Source organism: Punica granatum, chromosome 7 (genome assembly GCF_007655135.1).
Source record: "Punica granatum isolate Tunisia-2019 chromosome 7, ASM765513v2, whole genome shotgun sequence".
Classification (NCBI taxonomy): domain Eukaryota; kingdom Viridiplantae; phylum Streptophyta; class Magnoliopsida; order Myrtales; family Lythraceae; genus Punica; species Punica granatum.
Window position 1 is genome coordinate 21,278,992 of NC_045133.1, and position 18,620 is coordinate 21,297,611.

The 18,620-nt window shown below is 40.1% G+C and overlaps 4 protein-coding genes and 1 long non-coding RNA gene across 5 annotated transcripts; 3 read left to right on the forward strand and 2 right to left on the reverse strand.

Moving 5' to 3' along the window:
- The first annotated feature begins 270 nt into the window (after positions 1-270).
- LOC116214209 (V-type proton ATPase 16 kDa proteolipid subunit) lies at positions 271-2,469 on the forward strand. Its single transcript, XM_031549558.1, has 3 exons — positions 271-507; positions 619-904; positions 2,024-2,469. The coding sequence occupies exons 1-3, from the start codon at positions 429-431 to the stop codon at positions 2,154-2,156; spliced, it is 498 nt and encodes a 165-aa protein (XP_031405418.1). The 5' UTR covers positions 271-428; the 3' UTR covers positions 2,157-2,469.
- Positions 2,470-3,636: 1,167 nt separating this feature from the next.
- On the reverse strand, positions 3,637-4,213 carry LOC116215073. Its single transcript, XR_004158403.1, has 2 exons — positions 3,977-4,213; positions 3,637-3,815 (listed from the first exon to the last, which is right to left on the reverse strand). It is a non-coding gene; the product is annotated as an uncharacterized LOC116215073 (long non-coding RNA).
- Positions 4,214-5,807: 1,594 nt separating this feature from the next.
- Positions 5,808-9,259, forward strand: LOC116215587 (probable 1-acylglycerol-3-phosphate O-acyltransferase). Its single transcript, XM_031551346.1, has 9 exons — positions 5,808-6,102; positions 6,585-6,824; positions 7,021-7,067; positions 7,199-7,317; positions 7,416-7,576; positions 7,743-7,852; positions 7,928-8,027; positions 8,358-8,481; positions 8,790-9,259. The coding sequence occupies exons 1-9, from the start codon at positions 5,876-5,878 to the stop codon at positions 8,913-8,915; spliced, it is 1,254 nt and encodes a 417-aa protein (XP_031407206.1). The 5' UTR covers positions 5,808-5,875; the 3' UTR covers positions 8,916-9,259.
- A 1,967-nt stretch (positions 9,260-11,226) lies between these two features.
- LOC116214493 (probable E3 ubiquitin-protein ligase RNF217) lies at positions 11,227-11,673 on the reverse strand. The gene has a single exon (XM_031549894.1). It carries the CDS (start codon positions 11,671-11,673, stop codon positions 11,227-11,229), a length of 447 nt encoding a protein of 148 aa, XP_031405754.1.
- A 3,246-nt stretch (positions 11,674-14,919) lies between these two features.
- On the forward strand, positions 14,920-18,620 carry LOC116213748 (protein ACCUMULATION AND REPLICATION OF CHLOROPLASTS 6, chloroplastic). The gene is made up of 6 exons (XM_031548795.1): positions 14,920-15,519; positions 15,600-15,824; positions 16,207-16,467; positions 16,573-17,548; positions 17,720-17,853; positions 18,218-18,620. The coding sequence occupies exons 1-6, from the start codon at positions 15,010-15,012 to the stop codon at positions 18,506-18,508; spliced, it is 2,397 nt and encodes a 798-aa protein (XP_031404655.1). The 5' UTR covers positions 14,920-15,009; the 3' UTR covers positions 18,509-18,620.

Sequence of the window (18,620 nt, forward strand, 5' to 3'; positions counted from 1 at the left end):
GAGCACAAGGTGATTCGTGTCTGTTGCATGACCTATGTTGTTGTGCTTTGACAGTTGATCTAGTGCTAAAGCATCATGTGGGATTGTGCCCGGTTGCTCTGAGTATGGTGCAATTGTCTCGAAGTTGTGGTAACGTGCACGCGATAAACCGATGAGGCCCGTAGGACTATGGGCCCCCATTGGGCCTTATTCAGGCCCATCTAATACGAAGGGCAGAATCGTAATTGCTGGATCTCGTCTCGTGATGCTTTCGTCTTCCCGTTTTTGGTGAATTGCAGACACACAAATCTCTCTCATCGGGAAGCATCGCCAGCGCCCAAATCTCCATTCCCCTCCGCCCTCTCTCTCTCTCTCTCTCTAATCGGCGAAAGCCTTATCGCAGATCTGTATTTTTCATAGTAATTGGATCATAGCAAAGGCTTGAGGAGATGTCTTCGACATTCAGCGGCGATGAGACTGCCCCTTTCTTCGGCTTCCTCGGCGCGGCCGCTGCGCTCGTCTTCTCGTGTAAGTTTTGATTGTGTAGTTTGTGAGTGTGAATTTTTGGTTTGATGTCTCCTTCTTTTGGATCTGTGTTGGATTTGTGTGGATCTGAGGTTGGATCTCGGTGCATCGCAGGCATGGGAGCCGCCTATGGGACGGCGAAGAGTGGCGTCGGTGTGGCGTCGATGGGTGTGATGAGGCCGGAGCTGGTGATGAAGTCGATCGTGCCGGTGGTTATGGCTGGTGTGCTCGGTATCTATGGTCTGATTATTGCTGTTATTATCAGCACGGGGATTAACCCTAAGGCCAAGTCGTACTACCTCTTTGATGGATACGCGCATCTGTCCTCTGGTCTCGCTTGTGGCCTCGCTGGTCTCTCCGCCGGTATGGCTATTGGCATCGTCGGAGATGCTGGTGTCAGGTAATGCGATCCGATATCTGGTTTCATTTGCAACCGTTTCCTTTGTTTCCTTTAAGCATTGGCTATTGTGTTATGATGTGGATCTTCTCTTGTCGAATATCTAATTTGTTATGCTGAACTAAAATGGAATTCTTCAGTTGATTTTGCCTGCTGATTTGTCCGTCTTGATTGATTGCGTCTTTTATCCAATCGATGAAAGATCTTATGTTGTAAAAAATTGTTTGGTTGCTTTAATAAGATGAAATTAATTTTGCTTGGAATGCAGATGTTATGGGTTCGGATCGGACAATCATTTCATTATAAAGAGATGAAATTGTAGCCACCGTTTCTGAAAATTGCTTAAAATTTCAGTGCTCCAATGGTCTTAGCCTAGTTGAAGTGATGCATCAAGAAAATATAGGTTGTCTTATGATCTTATGATGTGACGTCGAATCATTCAAATGTCAGCTCTTGGACTTCCCTAAAAAAGAAGATTTTCTCAGTTCTTGCATTTCGTCCATGAGGTGAAAGCTATATGTAGCTTATCTATTATTCGGTTGCTTTCTTTTGCTCTTTCATTTATTTCGTTTCGTAGGCAGATTACGAAGCACTAGTTAGCTCATATGATGGTGGCTTCTTTCTCTGGAGATTGGGACTTAGGTTTTGAAGTTGAAAAGCTATGTATGAGATTCATCGAGTCCTAGTTGTGGTTGATAATCATTAACCTTGAACTCCAGTGTATTGCTTTTTTTTATACAAACATGTCACATTCTGCTTGCAGTGACAGCATGAAATCGACCAACAAAGAAAATTTAGGTTCCTCTTCCTCCTTGTGTTACTTTTGGAAAATCATTAATGGCTGCAGCTGGTGCAATGTAATGTTATGCATGCATACTTTATTTCTAACCAATCCACTAAGAAATGGGATGTCACCAACTTTTTTCCATTTTGTGGTTGTGTTGATATGGCAGACTAGTTTTTGCTTCCTATTGGTGTACTTTGGAGTTTACTGAATGTATTTTTTTGATAGATATATAACTTTTAGGACTTAATGGTACTTCTGTGTAAATTGTTATGTTTCTGTCCAATGAATTTTGTGCTTGAAATGAGAATCTTAGCATGGTTCTATCCATGTCTCAGGGCCAATGCTCAACAGCCCAAACTTTTCGTGGGGATGATCCTCATTCTTATCTTTGCTGAAGCACTTGCTCTGTACGGGCTTATCGTCGGCATCATCCTGTCTTCTCGAGCTGGTCAATCAAGAGCAGAGTAAAAGGCACAGCTCGTGGTACAAAGAGCTTACGAGAAGAGGGTATCCTGTCCAGTGACTGCGAGTGGGTTTATTCTGATACTTTGATTATTATCCATGTTTTGATCGGTTGGAGGAGGTTGTAGCTTTGGAAAATCTCTTACTCCGAAATTCTTGCTGTGAAGTTTGTGTTGATTTTATTAGATGGGCGCGGGATTTTCTCCGCTCATACTGGTAGAATATGTATGATTAGACCTAGTATCTCAATAAAATCGAGCTCCACCTGTTCTGCTGTGCCTCTGGTATTTATTCAATAATAATTGTCATCTCATATGTATCTCTTATATTCGATATCAGTTTTGCAATCCTTTTTTTTCATGCTGAGCACCTCCACTAATCTTTCATCTCCTTGAACGATTGAAAGGCAGGCCATCCAATTTCCCATGTTAGCTATACGAGATCTATGCTAGTATGGTTGGTTGGTTTAGAAAAAAACAACGGTTAAATATCATATAAAATTAGGAATTTTTATGCTTGTCTAAGATCTATTATATAGTATTTTTTAATTATAAAACATCAATTTTTATTCTTGTTTCATTTCAGATCCATTAGACTCTATACCTTTTAATAATCTATTTTGCTATCTTTTATTACTCATACTAATATAATATGGGTTGATTGAAGTAGTTTTGTACTTATCTTTTTAATTAAGGTTTATATTTGAATCTTATGTATGGAAAAAAAAAATACTTATGATTGGGATTATTGGGCCAACTTGTCTTGTATTGATTGAACTAGTCGAAATTTTATGACGTTTATTGATACTAGGTGCATCGTGGGGGTATTCTAGGTTAGGCAAATGTGTCACTGACAATTCCTCGAAATATCAAGAAATAATAATAAATTATTAAGAAACATTAAAAAATTATTATTATTATTATTATTATTATAATAACAGGTAGCTGACGTTAGGGGTGATCAGTTCCGAGTACCTTAGAGTGTGTTTGGATTCGCAATAATTTTCAACTTAATTCAACTCAATTTCACTTATCTTCAATTCAACATCACAATTATTACTTTTTTTATTTTTTAAATATTTTTAACCATTCAATTCAATTTTTAATATTAATTTCTCTCAACTATTCGTTAATTTTTTGCAATTCAACAATACAATCATTACTTAATCATTATTTTTTTCAATTATTTATTATTTTTTCACACTTTTTCTCATAATTCAACAATACAATCATTACAAACCAATTAAAATCAAAACTCAACTCAACTCAACTCTCAATCCAAACACACTCTTATATTTTTCACGATATTGGGACCCTATTCTATAAGGACAAGTTTCGAGATTTTTAGAATCGGATCTTACCCTGTTGAATCCTGAAATCGGAATTTACTCAGAATCTGTAACCTGTATTATACCACAGGTTCCGAGTGCTATGTTGAAACCTGTAAATTTTTTAAAATTGAATAATAGCCCCATAATTTATTTTTATTTTTTTAGAAACATGTCACATCCTTGTATTGTTCATCGTCTTCCTCACAAGGGGTGTTCGGAGTCACTGTCCACAAAGAGCCAAGAGCACTGGTTCTGCTTCATGTATTCAATTACACCAGGAGAGGAACAAGTGATTTTGCATTCTAGTCATCCATCATCTCCACCGTTCGGGCATACTGCAGAGACGCAATTTTTCTTTTTTAGACCTTTTTTTACGGTAAGGGGAAGCCACCTACAGGGCTTTGAGGAGTTTGTCGATCACCAATGGATCGACAAGTATAAAAAAAGGAAAAAAGTTTCAAACATAGGAGTGCTTTTAAAACCCTAGAAAACTCACCTTTAACTTGTTGTCCCAAAAATCTCTCAACTCTTGTAATGGTGATCAGGAGAACAAAGCATAGGCAGCTTTGACGGCCAATGATTAGCTGAGTAGTGAGTCTGTGCAGGATCATATCGAGATCCTCGAGAACTAATCTCTATGTGGCAAACTCAAATGGTGAGGACTTTCGTCGTTTTTCGTTTAGTCGAGCAGCTATTGTGTACAATTTTACATTATGTATTCTGTAGTAACTTTACTCTCTTATTTTATTAGTAAATATCATCAGGTTCAGGATATAGGTTTCAGTTTTGGTTTCGGTTCCGGGTACCCTGTAGGTAGGAACTGGAATTGTAACCGATTTTTACCGATTCTTTATTTTAATACCCGGACTCTACCCTATTTTCAATACAAACTATCCGAACTCTACCCTAACGGGTAAGTTTCGACCGATTCTGGATATATCCTATATCCGTGCACACCCCTAGCTGACGCTGATGGTGGCCCTGCGCACTGGCATGAGTGTGTCAGAAACTTCATATCGAGAGTAGGGGCTGTCGGCCAAACCCCCACCACATTAGTGAAGTCCAAAACTGATATTCAAGTCTCGAGTTAATTTTAGAATTGGGGGTCTCACTAGCAGCCCGACCTTTCGACATTAGGTCACCGGTGTATCTCGGGCCTATTGCTGTGATGTAGGCAGCCGTTGATGCCCCCCACCCTGCCAGGACCAGCTTCAATTTGGGGTTATTTTTTAACTATTTTCTTTATGTTTTTTTTATATTTCTTAGTATTTTTATCATTTCGTTATATTTTGAGGATATGGAAACGCATCCGGTAAAAGACAATAATAGAGCTATATCAGTTAAAAATTAGAAAAAAAATGGAAGTACGATAGATTAGAGGAAAAAAAAACAGAAGTTGATATTTTAATGATTAAAAAAAAAAAACTTCATGACAGATATAGGATAAATATGTAACATATTTTATATGAAATTTGATACTCAAAAAAACATCATCGATAAATAAGCCTAAGAAGTTCCACCGTCAGTTCCGCGAACCAACGGAGCACATGGGCCCATAATGTTTCTCTCTGACTTCTCTCTGTGCCAACGTCAGATCATACGTTAAAGAGTGAAGGAAGGAAAATAAAAAAATAATAAAAAAAAAGGCGTCAGAGCGCACGTCAAGAGCGACCTTCTTTTGTGACGGGCTAAATTTTTAGGCGGCCCATTGACTCCGTTCCGCAAGGAATGGATATAAACTATTATTAATATATTAACTTTTTTAAAAAAAATCAAATATTACTATGTTAATTGAAATCTTTTTTCTAATCTATATATAGCTTATTAATTTTAACTCTTGCAATTGGAAGCGATAAGCTTTTACATGATTATTTGCCTCATAACCTCATATGTCGTTTCATGGTCAACCGTTTCATGAGTATATAGACAATTCTTTTAAAATCTACTAACAACAGTTAGTGCGGCATTCAATTAAATGAGAAATAAAATCTAATTAATCAATTTACTGCAAATTAAGAGATGAGTTATTTTCCAAAAAAGTAAACTCATATCAAATGACGAACTAATACATTGAGATCTTCCCAAAAGAAAAAGAAAAAAGAGAAAAGAAAATGAATACTGCAAATTTTGGCAAAAATCAAAATAGGAAATTTTGCAGCGAATTTTTTTTTCTTTTTTCTTTAAACTAAAAAAAAAAAGCAGAGAAATTGAAAATTTGCAGAAAACACCCCAAACTTTACATTAATTAGTTTTCTTGGGCCGCACTGAAAGCCTTCTCCCCACGATTCCACCCGGTTTCCAGTTATTTTCCCGTATATAAAGCATTTCGAAGAACCGACGTTGAAGAAAAAAAGCAGTTTTTGCTTCCCCTCCCCTGCATCGTCACCGACACCGCATGAGCCTTCCTCGCCTCCGGTGGCCGACCCCGATTTCGAGAGTAATGGCAGAGGGAATCGCTAAGGCCGAGCTCGGATCGTCCGGCGCCGCCCCTCCCACCACGGGAGGTGCGGCTGCTGCCGCGGAGGCCAAGTCCCGGTCGTTATGGCCTTCGGTGCTCCGTTGGATCCCCACTTCCACCGACCACATCATCGCCGCCGAGAAGCGGCTCCTCTCCGTCGTCAGGTGATTCTCTCTCTCTCTCTCTCTCTGTGTCAAACTGATCGAGCTCCGACAAATTGCTGGTAACGGAGAATTCGGTTGAGCTTTCTAATCTGAACTTGGATAAGCTCTCACCCATTTCAGCTCCGCATATACGAATGACGCTGAACTCGCTTGTTTCTCGGAAATGAATGGTAGCGTTTAATTGAATCACGAGCTTTTCATCGTACGGTTTGTTAATTGTTTGGAACCTTTGGATGTTGTCTTGAATCCAGCACAAGGGAATAGCTTTTGACCCCGTACGGTTCTACGAATGATTGAGTTCCGTTTTTGTTGCTGATAAGTCGTTGTTACTGCGATTGCACCGAAATGGAATATCTTTTAAATTCATCTGTTTATTTTGCACTTTGAATAGAGTATTCCAATCTCAGGTAGTTTGCGAGTTTAATGCTTGTATACAAGTTATTATAATGGGTATAATACGGAAAAAAATTGTGTGAATGCAGGACACCGTATGTTCAAGAAAAGGTTAATATAGGCACAGGCCCTCCAGGATCCAAAATTAGGTGGTTTCGCTCCAAAAGCAATGAGCCGAGGTTCATCAACACTGTTACATTTGACAGCAAAGATGATGATTCGCCCACACTAGTTATGGTTCATGGGTACGGTGCTTCTCAAGGTTTCTTCTTTCGGAATTACGATGCCCTCGCCAGTCGTTTCAGGGTCATTGCCATCGATCAGCTCGGGTAAGTCCCTTCATGAAAGTCGATGTTTGTTTTATCGGAAAAAACAAATTTTCCCTGGCGTTCTGGCTGTTGTGCTTTGGGTGCAAGAACAAATATGCTCCTGTCTTCAGTTGTAGTCATAGTTGGAGTACTGTTATGTTCTGTTAATTCGTGGGAGACACTTGTAACTCGGTTTCATGGTCTAATGTCTTTACAGTTGGGGAGGATCAAGCAGGCCTGATTTCACATGCAAAAGCACGGAAGGTTCGTTTAATTCACAATCCTGTTAAAGCAACAAGGATGTTATGCTCAGCATATAGCTGCAAACTCTTGAGATGTCTACTTTTAATGATGGATGAGTTGCTGAATCAGGTCCTTTTTATTTGGTTCTGTAGAAACTGAGGCGTGGTTCATCGATTCTTTTGAGGAATGGCGTAAGGCCAAAAACCTCAGCAACTTTATATTGCTAGGACATTCATTTGGAGGATACGTAGCGGCTAAATATGCCCTCAAGGTTACTTACAGAGATTTCTGTTATCGATATTACATTCGTAGGGATAGATTAAGAGCAATGGAAATATTTAGCACCCTTTCTTTTTTTTTTGGCTACAGCATCCTGAGCATGTTCAACACTTGATATTAGTTGGACCTGCTGGTTTTTCTTCGGAAGCAGAGGCAAAGTCTGAATGGCTTACTCGATTTAGAGCAACATGGAAGGGAGCTATTCTGAACCATCTGTGGGAGTCTAATTTCACTCCTCAGAAGCTTATCAGGTTAATATGCTGCAGCCCTTATCCTCTTTTTCATTCTCCTAACACTGTCTCATGAGAAATATATTCGTCTTCCATGAGTTGGTTTGTTGGCTACTTTAACTTCTCACTAGAGGAAAAATTTGCCCCGACTACATTGTCCTTATATATCTATGCTCATCTTTTTCAGAGGGTTGGGCCCTTGGGGTCCACATCTGGTAAGGAGGTATACAAGTGCTAGATTTGGTTCTTATTCAAGCGGGACCACTTTAACTGAAGAAGAGTCGAGATTGCTGACAGGTATCATATAGAAAGTTTGGTTAATATGAATATTATCCAATTTTAGTTGTACTGAGGCTGGCCTCTCTTGTCCAGATTATGTCTATCACACATTGGCAGCTAAAGCTAGTGGTGAACTCTGTCTGAAACATATATTCTCATTTGGAGCATTTGCTAGGTCTCCTCTCTTGCACAGGTCCGCTCTTGATCTTCATATATGAACTTCCAAAATTGTACTGTGACCTGAAATTTGATATCTGAGATCCATATTGTGTATTTGGTTGGTATACAATTGCTCGCCGTATATGTGCTTATAGAGTTATTATTATTGGGTAGGTTAGCAGTCAGTACTTTCATGAATTTGGAGAAGTGCAAAAGTAGCTCCTTGCTTCTAGAACAGAACGGCATTTTGCTTTGTGATTTGAGTGGTAGTGAGATATAAGATCCTGATAAGCGTAAGGATTACGCAATATGATCATTAAGCAGCCAATGGAAATTCACGTCTCTTGTCCTCCCTGTGTTACAGTGCATCGGAGTGGAAGGTGCCAACCACCTTCATATATGGTTTTCAAGACTGGATGAATTATCAAGGGGCTCAGGAAGCTCGGAAGAATATGAAAGTCCCCTGCGAAATTATTCGGGTCCCTCAGGTATCCACTCTCTCTCTCTCTCTCTCTCTGACACATACACAAGCATAGTTGCTGCATGTCAAGCTAAGCACTCATAGCTTCAGGTTGGGTCTAATATGTCCAGCATCGTTTCAACTAATGATGTAAAATGTCATTCTAAAACACGTATTTGATTAATTGAAAAGGAGAGGGTTGGTTCCAAGCGAGATTGAGTTGGTTCACATAGAAAGCCAACATGAACTGTACAGTTCAGTATCTCCTAATATGTCAAGTTACTAAGAAGAATGGACCAGTTCACATGTGTATGACCCAAAAATGATAATGTGCAGGGCGGACACTTTGTCTTCATCGATAATCCATCAGCCTTCCACTCTGCAATGTTTTATGCCTGTCGACGATTCCTATCCCCTGATCCAGACAGTGAGTCCCTTCCCGAAGGTTTAAGTTCGGCATAGTATAACCAGGAAAATTCATTTATACTTTACTGTACTGTATCGATTGTTGTAATATTATGTTATGTTTATGTTCCGGAGCGGCCGGAAAACTCTCTTGCAAGCAAAGTAGGTCTTTCGAGGATCGAAGTGCATCTTATAGAGCTGCTTCAGAATCAGCATTTGTGCATCTGTACAGTGGAGGAATAAGAGAGCATTGTACAGGAAATACATCTCTGTTCAGGACTTCTTCGAGCTCTGATGTTGCATTGTCTGCTTATCTGTTCTGATGATTTTACACGGATTAGTTGAATCTGACTTGTGATGATTTCAATTTAACAGTAAACGCCACTTGTTTATTTGGTCAAGTTTCCTGTAAGGGATGGCTGCGAGAAGCAGAATGCGGAAATTCAGAGTCCGTCTGTTAATCGACTCCGACAGCTGCCTCCTAGCCGTCTAGCTGTACTCGAAAAACAATATCGACTAAACATGTTTTTGAAAGTGACCGGATTCCGTAATACATTAGTGAACAACCCATGATGAGAGGTAGCAGGTCGCCAAAAGAACTTGGCAACAGCTCCATTACTGAACACACGATGACGGCATCACCATGCAAATTAATATTGTGGATGACAAAAGCATATCGACACATCTACTAACTTAGTGGTGAAAATTTGTGTTTTCAACGTTGAATGTCAACCAAATCATGGTTTTTTACATAATTCACTGAACATTAATCCTGTTTAAAAACCAATAAGGTAACTACTTAATCTGCAACGCATTCCCAATCGATACTTCGACCTCTCTCTCAACCCCTCTCTTATTCTTCTGAGCCTTCTCTTGATCCAACAATCGTGTATCCCCTTCTCGTCGGTTAATCCGCAGTCGTAGCAAAATTTTGTCCCACATCTGCACACATTAATTAACATAAACAAAAGTGAAACTACGCAAAATGTTGAAAGTACGATATATAAACTTTGGTCATGAAACTAAGAGTGTGAAAAAGAAGAAAAAGAAAATCCTGTACTGTGCCGCACCATTCCGCAAAATCACCTCGTACCAAACCAAAGAGAAGGCATTAATTGGTTCAAGTTCGATCGGGATGATTAAACTTTCTATATAAGAAATCGTAGTCTATCATCCTGTCCCGATATTTTCACATATGTTATTATATCCACGGCTGGGAGAGAGGAAGAACCAAAAGGTTGAATCAAATCGCCAAACTGAGTCAAGTCGAACTAAACCAAATTAAATCAAACTAAACCAAAAAGAACCGAACCGCTTGAACCGATATTCAATTAAGTGGGGGCTTTTTAGCCAAAAAGTAGTTTGGTTAATGAATTGTTAATATATATTCAATTAGATTAACCACAAGTTGCCGAGTTAAATTAATGAACCTCTTTAATTAAAATTACTTTTCAAAAAATTGAAATAACTAATATAACTATAATAAAATCACCAGAATAATTAAAATAATAACTTTTGAGAAAATAAATTGAAAAATAAAACAATAAAATGCTAAGATTCACTAACACGGACTTTAATTCATGGTTGTACTCATAAGAACTGCGTCCAATCAAACCGAACTCGTTTATTTTATCTAGGTTTAATACTTTTTAGGAAGATTTGGTTAACCAAATTGTAAAGGGGATCGTATTCCATTTCATTTTTCTCATAAAAATGGTAACAGTTCGACTTATACTTCCGAATCGAAACCAATCGAGCCATTCTTTTGGTTCGACACGATTTCCCTAACACTGCACAACCAGATCATGCCCACCCATTATCTATATCTATATTACAAATTGAAGAAAAATTTAATAGCCATTAACATCGAAGGATAATTCTGTAATTTTATATCTCCATGTTTCTCTAACCTTTTTTTTCTCCCACAGCTTCCCTCGCTCTTCTTTCTCCTCCTCCCTCCAACATTCCAGCACTCCCTTCTTTTTAATTCAATTTTAAATTTATTTGTATGATTATTACATATTCAAAATTATATTTCGCAAATTTTAATATAAAATAATCCATTAAATGCACATACGCAAAGTTTAATATAATTGATTCCACCAAATAATAAATTTATCTTTTCAAATTATAACTCAAGATTACACTTACCACATGGACGATTTTACGGATTAAAATTACATGTAATGCCGCATATAGTGCAGATTGCACTCTTTGTATGATTTTTAAGTATAATTTGCGATCCAAACGATTCAAAAATTGATTGCACAAAAAAAAAAGTGATTGCACCATAAAAGTTCTCGTCTTTAGGTTTGATAATGGCATCCTAATTTATAATTACTTTATTGGATTCAATTCAAAACCTTAGCTAGGTCAGCGCGTACCTGCAGCGGATCGTCCGGCACCCATGGCTGCGTTGCACATAGTTCTTGCACCCGGGACACCGCGTCCACCCTTTTCTCTCCACGAAAGATATTGCTCCGTCGCATTTGTGTTGCTTCTTCCGCTCATCCCAAGGGAGCGCGCAGCGGAAGCAGCACTGCTGCTTGCAGCTGGGACAGGTGATTCTCCTGGGACGCCTGGTACGGCCGCACTCATTGATGATCAGCTCCTTACAGTCTGGGTTTGGGCAGTAGCACTTATCAAACCCTAGAAGGCTGCCCTCGCTACTGAGGTCACACCATCGACTGTACAGTTCCTCGGAGACGAGCTCCCTGCACATCTGTGGGTCCAGCGGCTCAGTACATTCTAAGCTGCCCGGACAGCTTATCTTAGCGCGTCCCTGCCTAATAGACACTTCGATGAACTTGGCCATACAAGGCCTGCAAAAAGTCTTGTCGCGGCACTTGTAGGGGAGATTGCAGCGGTGTAGCGTTTTCTCGCTTAGGGGGCGAAATTCGAAGCATATCGAGCAAAGGAAACTTCGCAGTCTAGGGTTTCTTCTGGTCATATTCTCTAGCTTGAATTGCCAGGCAGCTAGTCAATGGCAATCTTTTTTATCATTCGTATTCATATATGAACTAATTATATATAAGATCCTCTTATAGATCATCCTCTTAAGATCTAACTTTTCTTTTTGCCCGAGATCTTCTTCACCGAGGATTTGACGAAATCGTGTTTATATCAACTATATTTACTAAAAATACTTCAACCCTCGGATAAATTGGGATTTCACTTTTCGGGGAGTCCCACGTTCAGTTTGATTATCCATTCATGTGCCATTATTTTCTACTAAGCGATATAGAAATTTAATTTTGACTATATTCAGTTTATTATCTACTCGGTGTTGTTATTTTCTACTAAGCGATATAGAGATATAATTTTGAGTGTATTCAGTTTTCTTATCTACTCGATGTTGTTATCACGAGATATTATGTGATATATCTATTAGTTGGCAATTGTTTATATATTTTTCCTAGATATTTCCTATTCTAGATTGTCTAGATTAACTCGATAGTGTAAGCCCTTATATATATATATATATATATATAACCATATTCATGTGAATGAAGATAAGACTTTGTGCTCGCATGTAATTTATCAGTAAAGAGATATAAATTTGAAATTTTGAATTATTCAATTCTAATGTAATTAAATTTGAAATAAATAGACTATTTCGTCGCTGGGATGGACGAGTTGCATCAGGTCTCTTTTATAAATCTTAGGTCAATTTGACCCTTCTTTACATCATCAATATAGTTAAACTTTATGATACATACACCTAAAATGCAAGTATGGTACATACAAATATTTACTTGAGAAAATCTAAATAAATTACTGATAACTCAAGCAAATTATGTAAAAAGCAATTACATTACTTGATTGAAAGATACAAGTATTTTTTTTTTCTTTTTGGTAGGTCCATACAATGAGATAAAAATTTTAATAACTAATGAAGGTATACGAGTACGTATTGAATTTAGAATATCTTGATTACCAGACGGGTATGTGCTTTTTTACGCCATACTTTCTTTAATTAACATACAAGTAATTAATTTATTTACACGTATCATACATGCGTTTTCAATCATATATATCAAATACTAATCGCCCAGGAGGTCGATAGGATTGATCCGGAAAGCAGTTTAGCGCATGGTATGTAAAGGTGTGAGAAAAATAGATATTGAAGGTGCGGTGCAATAAAAATAATGATAGAAAAGATAAGTGCGTTTGATTGATGTGTCGAAGGGGGTCTATATTGAGTGGTGTCGTCTACTCTTATAAGGCGGTCCTAGGAAACCCTAAAGAGCAGATCTCGACCTTATCCTAAGAAAATAAGCAACATAATATGTAATAAAATTTGTGCTACTGAAGTAGCTAGCTATACTAGGAAACAAAATATATTACCTAGCTAATATTATGAAAATTGCCAAATTATGATGATATGCTTGTTAAATCTTCTAGCAATCTCCATAAACGTCATCTTCCTCCAGGGAAAGACCCCCTGTACGTCAGATTTAAGGCATCAGCCGTGCCTCTGCCTTGATTCGCACGCACCAACCACAAAAGGAAGAATATCCAACAAATTCCTATATTGGGCTAATGACCTTGTGTGTTGCGCTAACTCTCTATGTCCGGTATGCAAACCAAGGAAATAACTCCCGCTATCATGTAGAGTCACGTAGTTGTCCTCATATATGTCCAGATTTGTGCGATAATGCCGTTTAGGAAAGAATCGAAACTCCTCCCTTAGTACGAGCTAACAACTAGCTTTCTACTAACTGATATGATCAGCCCAACTAGAACATTTAATGACTTTTTTCTCGAATTATCTTCCTCCAGCAGCTGTTCAAATCGGGTAGTGCCGCAGATTCTCGAGTCGGGTCCTCGAGTCTTTAATCATGGACGGCTCCTAGTTGGGCTAGTCCCATGGGCCTTACACACCTAAGCCCATTTGCCGCGAAGTGCGGAAAATGATTGTAAATATTAAGTAATACTAAAACTATATTTAAATCCTAGTCCTATTAATTTTATTTCTTGTCACGCACGCTTGGTGCGAGTAAATTGAAAAGGAATGAAATGAATTGAAAATATTATACGAAATGGCATAAGTCATATATATGATAGTGATTTTATTTCATTCCTTTCTGCTGTAAGCTTGTTATAAACATGCACACCATTAGGATGTAACTCCGCTCCGGCACGTCTTCTCCAAACCTCACCTCCTTCAGATCCTCTATTCATGGTTGAGGAGGAACTGCACTTTCTAACCTGAGGGTTTGATTCATATATCTAACATGAAAGAATGTCCAGCTACGGCCTAAAGACCTGACTTCCCCCACCACACATCATGTTGCGAAATCGACTTTGCTGAAAGAGAGTCGAGCCTTAGGCACACCGGGTTGTTATATTATATATATGAATCCTCAAATAAATTTCAATGGAATATACATCTATCCTATCTGATATGTTGTTCAAGAAAAAAAGCAACCGATATGCATACACGAGATCAGACATTTCATGGTTTTCTTCCGGGACGAATCAATGGACGAAGACGACATCTATATGATGGAAGGAGGAATGTCACCAGCAATAGCATAGTATGGCCTAAACTGACCAGAATATCTTGCCGGGGGGCACGATGAGGTCAAATCGATCAACTAGGCCATGACATCGATGGCACGGTTATTCCATGTGGTTGGGACTGCCTCGGCAACATGTACTGATCGAGTATCTTGGAATAGTTGAAGCTGTGAATGCTATATTTGGTTTTAGAGTTGAGTTGAGTTGAGTTGAATTTTAATTTTAATTAATTTGTAATGATTGTGATGGTGAATTATAAGAAAAAAATATGTGAAAAAGTGATGAATAGTTAAAAAAAGTGATGAATGTATTGTTGAATTGTGAAAAAAGTAATAAATAATTGAGAGAATTTATTATTAAAAATTGAATTGAATGGTTAAAAAAATTGAAGAAAAAAAAATTAATAATTGTGTTGTCGATTATTATTATTATTATGTAATGAGTAGAGTTAAAAATTAGAGTTAAAATCTTAAAATTAAATTGTGAAATCAAACGAGTTCTACGTCACAAAAAGAAAAAATAGCGTAACAGATTGAAAAAATTTCCGTTGCCGGTACTCCCATCATTGAAGGGGAGGCAGCGGAGGGTTTAAGGTCGGCCTGTAAGTGAAAGTTAAGTTTGCACTTCGATGGAGTCACTGAGCCACACCGGCCGGCTCGGCATTTGCCTTTACTCGCCGCCGCCGCCTCCTCTCCTCCCTCTTCTCCTCAGACCCTCCTCCAATCCCCACCTCCGCCCTTGCTCCGCCAGCAAATGGGCCGACCGCCTCCTCTCCGACTTCCAATACACCGCCGTCGGCACTGACTCCTCCTCCTCCCTTTCCACTGCCACTGCCACCGCCACCCTCGCTCCTCCCCCACTTGCGCCTCCCGAACGCCACCTCCCCATCCCCATCGACTTCTACCGGGTCCTCGGCGCCGAGCCCCACTTCCTCGGGGACGGCATCAGGCGGGCCTACGAGGCCAGGGCCTGCAAGCCGCCCCAGTACGGCTTCAGCGACGAAGCTCTCATCAGCCGCCGCCAGATCCTCCAAGCAGCCTGCGAGACCCTCGCCAACCCCAGCTCTCGGAGGGACTACAACCAGGGACTCGCCGAGGACGAGCAGGAGACTATCCTCACTGACGTCCCCTGGGATAAGGTAATCTCATGCGCCTGTCCTGCTCGGCTTCGTCGAGAAGATGACCCCGAATTGAGAGCTGAATTGTGCTACCTTGGCAGGTTCCCGGAGCTCTGTGCGTGCTGCAAGAAGCTGGAGAGGCCGAGGTGGTGCTCCATATCGGCGAGAGCTTGCTGAAGGAGAGGCTGCCCAAGGCTTTCAAGCAAGACATCGTGCTAGCAATGGCGCTGGCTTACGTGGACTTGTCCAGGGACGCAATGTCTTTGGACCCGCCCGACTTCGTCGGCGGCTGTGAGGTGCTCGAGAGAGCTTTGAGGCTGCTACAGGTACTCAATGCTCATTCTATGGGATTCTTTAGGAGTTGCAGTAATATGATCAATCGGAGTGTAGGATATGTCGATGGAGGGCGTGTGATTGCTTTATGTTCAGAAGCTGCTTTGAAATCGTCTCTGGAGGTTGGGGAAGATCGTTAATTTTTTGAACTGTTGGCATTGAACTTCCTCCATGGAGATGTTTCTTTAACAAGCTTTTGAAGTGGAGTTCCATGACCCGCAAAATTTGTAGCTTTCGTGAATCTCAATTGGCCTTTGATGGATCATGCGAAGCACGGCTTAGAGATGCTATGTTCTCTTGGCGTCGTCCACTTCTGAACTTTAAGCTGCATCAATAGATAAGTTTTGACTTATGCAATGCAACGTTGACGTATAGGAGGAAGGAGCCAGTAGCCTTGCGCCGGATCTACAAGCACAGATTGATGAGACTTTGGAAGAGATAACTCCTAGATGTGTCCTGGAGCTCCTTGCTCTGCCGCTACATGATGAGTACAGGCACAAGAGAGAAGAGGGCCTCCATGGTGTGAGAAACATATTATGGGCAGTTGGAGGAGGGGGAGCAGCGGCAGTCGCTGGTGGATTCACTCGAGAAGATTTCATGAATGAGGCCTTTTTACGAATGACTGCAGCTGAGCAGGTAGAACATTAAAAAAAATTTTCTTTCCCCTATTTCGTCTATCTTATTGTTTAATTGTCAGATATAAACTTATTGTCTTACTTTTTTCAACTGTTTACACGAAAGGTCGATCTTTTTGCTGCTACACCGGGAAATATTCCGGCAGAGAGCTTTGAAGTCTATGGAGTGGCTCTTGCACTTGTGGTGCAGGCATTTGTTGGTAAAAAACCACATCTCATACAAGATGCTGACAACCTTTTCCAGCAGCTTCAACAGACCAAAACGGCTGTAATGAATTCTACTCCTGTGTATGTCCCTAGAGAGGATCGGGAGAGAGACTTTGCTCTGGAAAGGGGTCTTTGTTCCCTTCTGGTGGGTGAGCTAGATGAGTGCCGCTCGTGGTTGGGCCTAGATAGTGATAGTTCATCCTACAGAGATCCCTCAATTGTGGAATTTGTCTTGGAGAACTCAAGGGATGATGAGGATAGTGATCTTCCTGGGCTTTGTAAATTGTTGGAGACATGGTTAATGGAGGTGGTTTTCCCCAGATTTAGGGACACTAAAGATATACAGTTCAAACTTGGTGACTATTATGATGATCCCACTGTCCTTAGATACTTAGAGAGGCTCGAAGGAGTCGGTGGTTCCCCATTGGCAGCGGCTGCTGCTATCGTGAGAATAGGGGCTGAAGCTGGTGCAGTTCTAGGGAATGTGAAGGCTAGTGCCATTGAAGCACTCCAGAAAGTTTTCCCTCTCAAGGGCCACATGGAGCAGAGCGTGGACGGACGGCTTCAGGAAGATGTGGACCCAGCAGAGTATTTATTTCCAGAGATGGAGAACTTAGAGCCCGCAGAAGGGTCTGACAAGGAGGATCTTATGGAGGCAGTTAAGATTCCCGTGAATAATATATCGTCAGTAGGAAGAAGTGAAGACATGACAATTGCAGACAAAATTAAGGATGCGAGTGTGAAGATCATGTCTGCTGGTGCGGCAATTGGACTGATCACTTTAGTTGGTCTCAAGTATTTACCTGCTAAGAAAGGATCATCAGTTTTGCGCAAAGAAGTTGGTGCTGCAATGGCATCTGATGTTATGAGTGTAGGTACGATCTGAATTCAAGAGACATACTGGCCAAAAAAAAAAAAACACTAACGGCAGTATAATGTACCAGTTTGTTTTACTGTTTTGTTTGCTTTATTGTCTTGCAAATTGCTGTTGATGAAACTTGAAACTTGAAACTTTCTCCTGTGGTTAACATATTAAGAAATTTCAGGTGGGTCACTAAAAGAAATGTCAGAGGAATTGCCAAGAATGGATGCTAGACTTGCAGAATCTCTTGTTCGCAAGTGGCAGGTCATTAAATCGCAGGCCCTTGGGCCCGATCATTGTCTTGAAAAATTACCTGAGGTGAGCTTTCTTTCCTCTTCTTGGATGTATTTCTTTTGCTCGGGCCAATGTTGATGGCGAAAGATGATAGTGCAAGATGTTGATTTCTATCAGTGGTGATTGAGCAGCACAATTATTGTTACCCGCTGCATTACTTATTGTCAAGGGTTTCTGCAAAATAATTATAACTCTGTAATGAAATTGCTCGGTTCAAGCCAAATTGGTTAAGCTGGCACCAGCAAATTAATAGATTAATTACTTTACAGCAATCATTTGCCTTGGTAATTTCTTTCACCTTCTGATTGATCCGGTGTAACAGAATCATTATGAATTCGGTATAGGTGGGAACCTTCCTTAATGGATGATAGATAATAATGCTTGGCAGGTATTGGACGGTCAGATGTTGAAGATATGGACAGATCGTGCAGCCGAGATTGCTCAAAACGGCTGGTTCTGGGACTACACCCTGCTCAATCTTGGGATCGACAGTGTGACTCTTTCATTGGATGGGAGGAGGGCCACAGTAGAAGTCACGCTTGAGGAGTCTGCGCGCCTGACAGATGTTAAGAATCCCGAGCGGAATGATTCCTACAGCAGGACGTACACAACAAGGTATGAGATGTCCTGCGCCGACTCGGGATGGAAAATTACTGAGGGAGCTGTCCTCAGGTTATGAATTTGTAATTGCGTTTTCTTGAGCGGTCTGCTTCGACCTTGTAATTAGCTTATTTTGGTGTTTGTACAACAGTGTCTACTAAATAATGTATTGAAAGTATCTTGTCATAATC